At 58.4% G+C, this 11,608-nt stretch overlaps 1 protein-coding gene across 1 annotated transcript; it reads right to left on the minus strand.

Moving 5' to 3' along the window:
- Positions 1–1,012: 1,012 nt before the first annotated feature.
- On the minus strand, positions 1,013–8,810 carry NXPH3 (neurexophilin 3). The gene is made up of 2 exons (XM_004446587.5): positions 8,651–8,810; positions 1,013–6,396 (listed from the first exon to the last, which is right to left on the minus strand). Exons 1-2 carry the CDS (start codon positions 8,702–8,704, stop codon positions 5,692–5,694), a joined length of 759 nt encoding a protein of 252 aa, XP_004446644.1. The 5' UTR covers positions 8,705–8,810; the 3' UTR covers positions 1,013–5,691.
- Between the last annotated feature and the right edge of the window lie 2,798 nt (positions 8,811–11,608).

Here is an 11,608-nt window from a genome sequence, read left to right on the forward strand (position 1 = left end):
TTCTCTCACAGAAGAATCTGAAGGTAGGCAGCCTAGAACTGGTATGGTGTTTCTGTTTTACAAAATTTTCAGGAATTAATACTTCTTCTAGTTCTCCACTCAGTCATTTCTAGGACGCAGCTCTTATCACCATGGTCTAAGATGACAGAGCTCCAGAAATCACATACATATTTCAGGGATCAGGAGAGAGGACAGAGCAAAGAAAAAGGGGAAAGAGTGTACATCAACTGTCTTAAGATCCCTAGAGGGAAGTGGACTTGGCCCAATGGATAGGGCGTCCGCCTACCACACGGGAGGTCCACGGTTCAAACCCCGGGCCTCCTTGACCTGTGTGGAGCTGGCCCATGAGCAGTGCTGATGTGCGCAAGGAGTGCCCTGCCACGCAGGGGTGTCCCCTGCGTAGGGGTGTCCCCCACATAGAGGAGCCCCACGTGCAAGGAGTGCGCCCCGTAAAGAGAGCCACCCAGCGAGAAAGAAAGTGCAGCCTGCCCAAGAATGGCGCCGCACACATGGAAACCTGACACAACAAGATGACGCAACAAAAAGAAACACAGATTTCTGGTGCCGCTGATAAGGATAGAAGTGGTCACAGAAGAACACACAGCGAATGGACACAGAGAGCAGACAACTTGGGGGAGGGGGAAGGGGAGAGAAATAAATAAAAAATAAATCTTAAAAAAAAAAAGATTCCTAGAAGCTTTCATATAACCTTTCAGCTTACATGTCACTTACTAGCCAGATGTTAGTCATATGGCCATACCTCAGTGCAAGTAAGGCTGAGAAATGTAGTACGTATTTCAGGCACATTCTGGTGCCCGGGTGAAAACTGAGGATCCCATCACTGTGGAGAAAGGAGAGATGGATATTGTGGGACAATTAAAAGTCTCTGCCATCACGGAGCCGAACAGGACAGGAATCCAGATCTCCTACCTCTAGCCTGGGGCCCTTTTACCTATCCACACCAGGAGCAAGGCTGAAGTTAACAGGTAAAAACAGGTAGGGGGAAGGAACATTTGTTGAGTAACTAATTTAATTTAATTTAATTAAAACAATGCTCCAAGATAGTTGGAGTCCTAGTTTTTTATGTAAAGAGGAGGTTATGTAATTTTCCCAAGGTCACACAGCTAATTAATGACAGGTCCAGAATTGGAGCCCAGGTATATCTTCTTGCATCACCTGTGCTGCCAGTTCACTGGCAGCCTCTATGGTTCAGGACGTGCCACCTTGTCCCTTGATACCACCTAGCCAAGTGATCCTGAGATGATGAACTGGGCACCCTTGGACTAGGCTTCCTTTGCTTGTATTATCAGGCCAGCCTTTGAGCTTGGCAGCGCCACAGGAAACGGGGTCCCCTGTAAAACCAGAACCCACCCCCCCAACTGATGAGCACCAGGTCCTCTCTGATATTCGTGCCTTGGTGATGGTGGCAGCTGCCACTCCAGGACTTTGGCATAATCAGCAGGTGCCGCCCCCACCCCATCTTGCCTCTGCCTCGTGGGGCTGGTGGCTCCTCTCCTCGCCACTCAGCCCCCAGTTCTCCTGGCAGTACCATAAGACTCAGAGTCTTCGGAAGTAACATTTCTCTCTCCCACTCCCAGCCATGACATTGGATCACTTCCCAACACAGAGCAACTGCTTCCCCACACTCCCTACACATACTCACTTGATGACCCAGGTCCCTGGTCCCTGACCTTCAGCTGCCTCCATCCCCATAAGCCCTCTTCCCCCAGGTTCCATATCCACCCACCCCCCTTGTGCATCTTGAGCGATGGGCCTCACCCAGGAGCCTGCCATACACAAGGCCACCAGCATTCCTGCCAAGGATGGGAAGGGGGTGACTCAGTTCCCGCTTGCTCATCCTAACAAGAGAATGGGGGGTGGGGGAGAGGGAGGAGGGACCCAGACATCCATTCACTTTTGCCTTAAGCTTCATCAGGAGAAAGACTCAGCACTGCTGCCAGTTGGCCTAACATTTATGCCCTCTTGTTCGCTTCACAGACTGCTGGGAAGACTCACCCCACTAGTGATGGGAACGATAAGGACTAGACAGCGGGTCTGTGCAAAGCTGAAGGACAGAGGCAGCCTCCAGGTGTGCTGACACGTAGAAAAGAACAAGCTTTCCCCCTTCGTCCATATTACAGTCCTTGCCTCAGGGTGACTCTAATGTGATGAGGGAAGCACAGCCCCTGCTCTCAGGAACTCGCCAGTCTGAAGGGGCCACCCAGCCCTACCCTCAGGGGGCCCTCAGTCTGATGAGGGAGGCATGGGCCTGGCCTCAGGGGTTCCCCAGCCTGATGGGGAGCTAGAGGCCGTGTGCTCAAGGAGCCTGCTCAGCCCGGCAGGCTTGTCCCAGCAGCTTCCCTCTGGTGGGGAAGGCGAGGCCCCTGCGCACCAGCTCCCCAGCTAGGCGGGTGCTGCCAGAGCAGGACCGTGGGGACCAGCAGCCCTGCCGCTGCAGTCTGAAGAGATTCCAGATTGCCTAGAGCAGTTGTAGGGGAGGACTCAGGGTGGAGATGAGGATCTAGATGTTCTTTCTGAGGGAAGAGGCCAGTTCCTTCCCGAGGAATCTGCTCTCTTGTGCATGCTTGAATAGCAAGAATGGGTCAGGAACGCCAAGCACTTTGTGGTAACTGGGGGTCCATCTCCCCAGGGAATGCCATAGAAGTTGCTCACCAAGGAGGCAGGGAGTGGTGGCCTCTTAGCCAGAAGCTGTTGGATGGACGCCTTACACTCATGAGGATCAAGGGGGCACAGGAAGTACTTGGTGATGGCAATAGCAGGGACCAAAGGGCTATTCCAAAGATTTAAGATGAGAAAGAAATCTGTTAACAAGATCCTAGCTGAGATTGGCAGCTGGGCTACTGGGGAAGGCAGAAAAGAAAGGGCAAAGCGGCAGAGTGTGCAGGTGAAATGAAGTTATTAAAATGAACCCATCCCCTGCACAGGCAGACCTGTGCTGAGCAGGCTGGGCCCTTCAGCTGTTGCAGCATCTGGCTCTCCACGGGAGGGGAAGAGCAGGAGGCGGTAGGTCAGAGTGCCCCCAGGTCCTGCTGAGGGTTCAGCCAGGCCAGATGGGGCAAGGACTCAAGACACAGGCCCTGCTGCTTCCTCCCTCTCTTCTGACAGTGCTCAGGGTGCTGTGGGAGATGCTCTCAGATGGTGTCCAATGGGTGTCCACAGTGGGAGAACACTTCAGATTCCAGCAGCTCCAAGCCCCCATGGCAGGACCCAAGCCCCTGGCCCAAGCCACCTTGTCCCCAGGGTGAGAAGGGAGAGAGTGGCATGGGTGGGTGGGTGGAGAATTGGTGGTGTGTGTCCCAGTGCTCAGGAGAGATGGCCCTGGGAAGCATGGTGCTGGGGAAATCGCTGAAACAGGAGCGAGAGCGCAAGTGCTCTCCCCTTCCAGGTCATTTCATACAATAGGGTCTGCAGCAAGGTGGCTTCTAAGGCCCCATCTAGCTCTGCTCTGGAGTCTGTGAGGGGCATTGGTCCTTGCTCAGTGCTGGTGGCAGTGGAGGGAGACTGAGGGTGGTGAGACCACCTTAATCTCATGTTAGGGCAGTCCTCACTGTGGTTACCCAACCAAAAGGGACCCAGGGGACCTAAACACTGCCCTCCCTAGAACAGAGGTGGATGATCTCCAGTGAAGGGTGTGTGATCTGACAGTGGGGCTTTCAGCCTTCCCCACACCTTGTCCAAAAGGGCCCCACAACCTCCCTGGCAAGGTGCACCAGCAGCCAGCCTGTCTGAGGCCCTCTCCGGTGGGGTTGAGTGGGAAGGAATGGCTCCTTCCAAGCCTCCTTATGTCCCCACCCAGGCCTGCTCCCTCACCGGCATGTGGTCAGATGAAACCCAATACCTGTAATTTTCAGAAAGGCCCCTATTCTGTGAGGTTTTCCCCAGGAGAAGCAGATGGAAATTACAACTGGGAGGGAGCATTGGTGGTGTCTCTTCATCCTAGTAAGCCAGAGCCATAGAAGAACTTAGAGGTCATTTGAGTGGCTCTCAAGGTGTGGCCTCTGAACCAGCAGCATCCACCTTCACCTGGGCATTCACTCTAGCAAATTCTTTAGCCCCACTGCAGACCTACTAAATTATTAGCTGAGGTGGGTTCCAGCCATCTGTGATTCAGCACACCCTCTAGGTGATTCTGACGCCCACTCACATGTGAGAACCACTGGGCTAGGCCAGATCCTCATTTTATTGAGGAAGAAACTGAAAGAGACCCAGAGAGAACAGACTTGCCCAAGGCCATAGTGCAAACGACAGAGCAGGGCACCCCCCAGCCCCCAGCCCCAGGCCTCTGGCCCTGCAGGGCTTACCCAGGTGGTGAGTCATGGAGGGCTATAAGATACACCATTATTTGGCCCAATCCACCTGCTAGCTCTTCCTCTCTGGGCTACTTGTGCAGATGCCACCCCCACCCCTACCAATGCCAAATGCAGTCGTTCTGGCTTTTCAGTGCTGGGTGTGATAGCCTGAGAAGGGGGCTGGAGATGGAAGCCCGGAAGCCTTTAGTGAACCTCAGCTCCAACAGTTGTTAGAGCCCTGCAGCTCCAGCTCCAGGAAATGCCCTGCAACCGATGAAGAAATGCTGGCTGGAAGGTTGGATGGGAAGGACCCTTTCCCCTGGACAACTCAGAATTCAGTGCCCCCCGGGGAAATCTTTATTCCCTGCCTCAAGAACAAGAAGCCAACAATCAAGGTGATTTCACAAGATCTCCCTCCCTCCCCCCTCCCACAGACAGACACTATGGAACAGACCCAGCACCCCAGGGCAGCCTCACCCAGCTCCAAGCTGCTGGTAGCCCCACTGGCCCAAAAGGGTGGCACTGTCCCACTCCTGGGAGAGCTGACAGGCAAGGCTGACTATTGAGCGGACGGGACCGTTCACTAAGACAAGGAGGCTCCCAGTGGAGCCAGCAAGGGGTGTGGTCAAGGAGGGGCACAGGGCGCACAGATGGGCTTCCAACCACGGCCTTGGTGCTAGGAGGACCATGATTGCTTTGTCTCAGCTCAAGGACGGGTGTGCCATCAGCAGAGGGTGGGTGGCGGGGGGAACGTTGACAGGAGAGGGAATTTTGGAGAGGGGCAGACTGGCTGGGGGCAGATGCTCTATTGATCAAGACCTCCAAGCCCCCAAGGGTCACCATGACAGCCTCATTCCATGCTCAGTCCAGGACAAGGGGTTAGGACTGCCCCCTGGGCTGGGCTGGAGGGTTCCTCCTGCCACAGCCCATGGCCGACACCTGGCTCTCAGGAATCCTTGTCTCAGTCATCCTAGGTGCCCACATGGTGTCCACACTGATGAAATCCCTCCTCTTCTCGTCCTTTCTCTGGATGGCAGCGCAGGAGCCCAGGCTTTGGGCTCTTCTCCATGACATTCCCTGGGGCCACGCTGGTCCACTTGCCCCAGGGGTCTCCCTGCCTGTTGAGACTACACAGGAACCCACTCCTCTTCCAGTGCACCTGTGTGCTAGTCGCGCCACAACCTCAGGTGGGGACCAGCCTTTGGGACCCCTTCCCTGCCACTTGAAACTTGGCCCTGGCCCCTCTTGGGCTCTTCTCCTCTCCATCCCCCTCCCTGCCTGAGGACCCTCCCCTTCCCTGCCCAGTGTCCAGACAGATGGCTTCCTGCATGGGCAGACCTGCCCTTCCAGCCCTGGCCTGGCCTTGGTGGCCTGCCCAGGGTCACCCAGAAGGGTAGTAGGGGGTGTCGCTATGGTAGTTGTAATCTGGGCACACCTTCTGGACCAGGCGATAATCTGTGCTGTAGAAGGCGATGTAGACGCAGACGACTTTGAAGGGCTGCGAGCAGCTCCAGGTGGCTGAGCTCTGAGCATGGTCTCGGGAACAGGTCTTGGCTGGATCGTGGGTGCAGAGCGAGGTCCGGCGGCCCTTTTCCACCTTTTCCCACTCCATCCGGCAGTTGAAGATTTTGGAGGCCTTGGCTTCGATGAAGATCTGCTGCTCTTGGTGGAACTCCACAGCTTTACCGGGAGGCACGAGGCTGATGGAGATGTTGCCCTGGCCCGTGGCGTTGTGTCGGAAGTGGACGCTGAAGGTCCCATTGCCATGGTCCACGATCTTCCCTGTGACGAGTAGGTTGAGGGCCACAGTCTTGATGTTGGAGTAGAAGTCACCCCAACCAAAGATTTTCTTCATTTTGGCTGAGGGTGGGGGGCTGTGGTTTGGGCGGTTGGGTGGCTGCCCAAGGACCCCCCATGACTCCCCGGGTGGAGCCAGCAGCCCTAGGAGGGTGGAGTTGGCCATGGGGCGGGACTTAGATGAGATGTGGCCCCGCTTCCGAGGCACCCGGGGCCGGGGCTGGCTCTCGTGGTCATCATGCTCAGGGCCCTCTGAGCCGGGGGGACCCTCGTCCTGGCCACAGATGACCTATGGAGGGAGTTGGGAGCAGAGTGAGATTCCTATCTCCAGAGGACCCAAGAGGTGTAGGCCACTCTACCCCATCACCGGCATCATCTCTGACCCTGTCCCTTCTGCTCTGACTTGGTACCCAGGGGTCCCCTACTTACCCTGGGGGCCGAGTGTGCACTCAGCTGAGTTCACAGTCCCATCTCCTGTTCTGATGAGGTCATTCCCACCTCCTTGCCCTACTGTCCTTCCTCTGGCCTCTCCTCAAAGCCTGGAAGGATGGTTGAGAATTCTCTCTGTGGACCACAGCACCAGAGACCCACAGAGCCCCCTGTGTGATGGAGGAGGCCCAGCTCCTGATCATGGGACGGGGCCATCTGATGGCAGAGGCTCATCTCGGTATTGCGAGCCCTCTGACTGATAAGAGAGGCAAAATCCCTGCTTCTGTCCAATGCCCAGGCTGATGGGGGAGGGCTCCATCCCATCCTGGGAGAGGCCCCAGTTGATGGCTTCTACCCTCAGACACAAAGAGAGCCAGCACCCAGTGAAATTCAATTCAAATGTAATTTAGGTTTTGGGAGGAGGACACCTGGAGCCAATTCCACATCCCCGATGGCCAAGGGGATGGAAAGTAGGCACCCCTCTGGAACATTGATGATGACATGCCAAGACTTCCCTTGCATTTTGAGGTAGGAATTCTTGTGGTTCTCGTTTTACGGATGAGGACACCGGGGTTCAGAGGTCGCATCACTACAAGGCTAAGGTCACATGGGCCAGGTCAGCCCTTCCATTACACTGCACACACCTGGCCTCCTAGGCCAGACGTGTCCTTTTAAAGGGGGTTTATCCAAGCCCCATCCCCACCCAGCATCTCCAGTAAAACACCCTGCCAAGGCTCCTCCTGCCTCTGCAGGCTCAGCTATGGCAACAGGCAATCTCTGGGGACTTCCTGGTGGAGCTGAGCGGAGGACCAGCAGAAAGGGCCTGACCCAGCTCAGTCACAGGGAAGCTCTCAGGGCATCGGGTTGGTGACAAGGACAGCTGCCCATCGTGTGTTTGCTCAGCTTTTGAAAGAGAGCTATCACCTGTGTGTCTGTTACCAGCACCAGGGCACCAGCTCACAGCTGGGCAGCATCTGGACTTGCTGGTGACCCAGGGGTGGGGGTAGGGGTGCCAGGTGAGCCTGGCACTGGAGGGCTCCAAAGAGGGTTGGGTCCTGAGGCCTCTGTTCTGGCCCTGGCCATGCCTGCGGATATGTGCTGGCATCACACTCAAGGTTATCCTTGCCCGCCAGCACCCAGGGCTGGGGTGGGGGGCAGCCAGGAGAGGAGGGGGGGACATGCAAGGCTCAGGGCTCAGACCTGTGTGCACTTGGCCCTTGGGGTCCCACCTGAATAGCTGGGGATAGAGAGAAGAGCAGAGGGGGGCATGTGGGAAGGGAAGGGTCCGTGCACTCTGTGGGATAGGGGTGGTGGCAAAGGGGGTTCTTGTTTTGAGGAAAGGTGCAAATCCAGTTGTGAGACTGACACGCAGGACTGTGTTTGTGTGTGTGGGTGGGGGGCGGGCGGCGACGGGCGCTGGAGCAGAGGGGAGTTAAGCCCTGGGCTGGGCCGGGGTGGGGTTCCCGGGCGTCCTGGGCCGCGGGGAAGCCGCGAGTGAGAGCTCGGGGACGAGGCTCGGGGCGCCAGGCTCAGCTGCCGCGAGCGCCCGGGGCGGGAGCCGCCTGTCGGGTCCTGTGGGGCTCGGGCCGCGCGCAGCCGGGAGAGGAGAGGAAAACAACAGGCGGGGAGGGAGGGAGCCGGAGGGCGGGCGGGCGGGCGGGCGGGCGGGAGGGACCGGGCCCGGCCTCCCCGTGCCCCGCGCGGCTCTGCGCGCCGGGGGACCGCAGCCCGGGGCTCTCTGGGTCCACGAAGTCAGGTGAAAGGCCCATGCCCCCCTGACCAGACAAGTCACCAGCTCCACAACCCACCCCTCAACCCTCTCCGCCAGCACGGGGGCGCCGCGCAGGGGTCGGCAGCCGGGGGCGACCCGGTCCCCGGCCGTTTCCCTAGCGCCGATCGCACCTCGCGCCAGCGGCAGCGGAGTGGGTGGGCCAGCCCAGCACCCTCTCCCCGCCCCTATTAACCCTTTTGGTCCAGTCTCCCGCCTCGGACCCGCCCTCACCCCCCGCCTCCAGCCTTCCCCTCCGGCCCTGGGATGTCGGGGTGAAGGCAGAAAGTTTCTGGGCTCGCCCCCACGCCCCGCGCCCCCGCCCAGCTCCCCGTGGACCACTCACCAGATAGAGGCTGCCCTGCACTAGGAACACGAAGCAGCAGCGGGTCAGTTGCATCTTCTTCCTCGGCTCTCGCCCTCTTCTCTCGCTTATTTTCCTTTCTGCGTCCCAGGCCCCCTCCTCGCCCCCGCCTCTTCAGGCTCGCTGTCCCATGCTCCGGTCCCCGCCACTCGCGGCCCTCCCCTCTGACAGGCGTCTGGACCGACCCCGCCCCCTTCGGTCCAGCTGTGCAGCTGTCGCTCCCCCGCCCCCGGTCCAGCTGCGCGCGGCGCGGGCCCCCGATCGAGGTCCCAGCTGTGCGCCCCGAGCGCCTCGAAGGGGCCCAGCTGCGCGGTGGCTTCGCTGCTCCGGATCCGCGCTCGGCGCCCCCCGCGGCTCCAGCGGCGCCGCTCCGGCCCAGATGTGCTGGAGACCCGCGCGCGCGCGCCCGTCCCGGGGGCTGCAGCTCCAGACCCAACGGCCCCGCCCGCCCCGTCGCGGCGCGCCCCCTGGCGGACGCCCCCGGCCGCGCGGAGCCCCAGCCGCCCGCCGCCCGCCGCCCGCGCTGCGCCCGCCTCGACTGGGGCGCTCCTGGCGCCCAGGCTGCTCGCGCTCCGCGTCCCTCCCACCCGCGGCGGCGGCGGCAGGTACTGAGCCCAGTCAGTACCTCCTGCGTTAACTCCTCCCCTGCCGGCCCGCAGCCGGGGGCCTAGGACAGTCGCTCTCCAGTCCAAAGAGGGCAGGACGCAAGGGCAGCGTAACTCTTGGGGAGAAAGGAGAGCCGGTTTTTTCCACCTCCCTGGCAGGGCGCCCATTCCCCGGTAGCGGGCACCTGCAATCTGCGGCCCTACCCTCTACCCCCAGGAGACCTGGAATTTGGAAAGGTCATTTTTTTCCAAACCCAGTCTAACAGCTGAAAAAGAATGTCTTTCTTAAGTCGAAATAGCCTGTTCCCACAGCTGAAAGTCCATTTTCTCTGCAGGACCTGTTTAACCTGTGCTGAAGGAAGTTCTTCTAGGTGTCTAGCCTTGACTCCATTTGCTATAATGGCAGTGGCTTTTCTTTTATACTTTACCTGGAGGGACTGGGATAATCCCCAGACTTTCCCAATGCAGCCAGTGTGACAGGAAGCTTTGGTTTTCTTCAGTCCTTGGCAAGAGGACGTCCACTAGGGAGCAGGCTGGATTCTGAGGCTGGGTCCCGAGAAAGCCCACTGTGAAGCTGGGGAGTGGGGTGGTCAGGGCTCTGTGGGGGGGGGGGGGCCCTCCATTCTCCAGGCTGGGAGGGGGCTCCCATCCTATTGGGGTCCCCGGTTATCTCAGCCCTCTGCAAACCTCCTGGGCAGGAAGACCTTGACTGGAGATTACCGCAGATGGGGAGCCACCCTCCACCACCCCTGCTCCTTATCTCCAGGTCTCCTTCCTGGAATTCCAGGGTCCCTTTAGTCTTTAGAAAAATCAGAGGTCAGGCCCCAGCACTGCTTGGAGGCTGTGAGGGTGAGGGTGTAGCCAGGATTTGGGGTGGCCCCCCAGCCTGCGCTGGGCCCATGGGATGCAATGAGGGGGCACTCCTCTGTGGCCCTCTGAGGCCAGCTCTGTCCCTGGCTGCAGGCCCCAGCGCACACCCAGCCTCCTCCCCCACCATCTGCCAGGCGGGTGCGCGAGGAATGCAGATGAATCTTAATATCAGCCTGGGCCAAGCACGATGAGGGAGAGAGATTTTGCAGAGCCCAGATAGTGTCACAGAGCCCCCTGCATTCCCCAGCACCCGTTGGTCGCGCCAGGGTACAGCAGCCCTTCCCTGGTGGGGTGGTGGTGGTGGGCGTGAATATCTAGTCAAAGACCCCCTTCCCCCCAAAAGCCAGGAGAGGAAGGCACAGGTAATTCCTGGGCTGGCCTCTGCGCCTCTGGTCTGCCTGGGAGGAAGAAGCTGCTGGCCTGAGCGTGGGCAGTCGGTTCCGGCACTCAGCAAGGCGGAGGCGTAGCTGGGCCCACTCCTTGTCCATCTCCAGAAGGTCCTGTCCCCTGGAGAGCAGTGTGGCCCAGTGGAAAGTCTACAGGCATCAGGCCAGATGGTCCTGGTTTCTGCCCAAGACTAGCTGTGTGACCTTGGGCAGGTTGCTTCGGTTCTCTGATGCCAGTTTCCCGATCTGTTGTTGCAAGAACTAAATGAGATAAAATGTGCAAACAGAGTGCAGCACAATGGCTAGCGGGCAGTCGTAGGAGTGCAATAAATGGAAGTTCTCACTTTGCTGCTTCCCACACATTTGCTTCGATTGCTCTTCCTGCCAGACTTGCCCTCACTTCCCTCTTGGCCAGTCCTGGTGCTCACTTCCTTCAGGTTCTCCCTCTGCCTTCATCCATCAACCACTGGCGGAGCATGTCCTCAGTGCCAGGAGCCAAGCCAGGGTTGTGATTCAGAGATGGATGGGACATCAACCCTACCCTCAAGGATCTCACCTACTCGCGGAGAGCAGAGACGTAAAAATCAATAGCTATATCACAGTGTGGTGAGTGGAATAACAACAGTTCCTTGTACAGGTATTACGGATGCACCAAGGAAGGTATGGGGGTGGGGAGGTCAGGGGTGGCTTCCTGGAGGAGGTGATGCTGGATTGTGAGGAGGAGTCAACCAGGCAAAGGCTATTCCTGGCAGGGGGCGCAGAAAGATCAAAGTCTGGAGGCTGGAACGGGAAGCAGTTTGCTGTTACTGGAGCGCCGAGGGAAAGGGGGAGGTTGGAGGCGGAGGCTGGAGAGGGAGGCTGGGATGTGGTCAAGCAGTTGGGTCCTTTGTTTAGGAGGAGACTTTAAAGGGTTTTAAGGGGCTGGTGATAACAGATTTGCATTTCAGAAAGCTTGTGGAGAATTCACTGGAAAGAGGAGAGACTAGCGGGAGGGATGGAACCATTAGGAGATGAATGCAGTGATGTGGAGTAAAAGAGAAGGGAGACTGAAGATGTCTTTAGGAGGAAAAAGCATCGGG

Source organism: Dasypus novemcinctus, chromosome 21, assembly GCF_030445035.2.
Source record: "Dasypus novemcinctus isolate mDasNov1 chromosome 21, mDasNov1.1.hap2, whole genome shotgun sequence".
NCBI classification, from domain to species: Eukaryota; Metazoa; Chordata; class Mammalia; order Cingulata; family Dasypodidae; genus Dasypus; species Dasypus novemcinctus.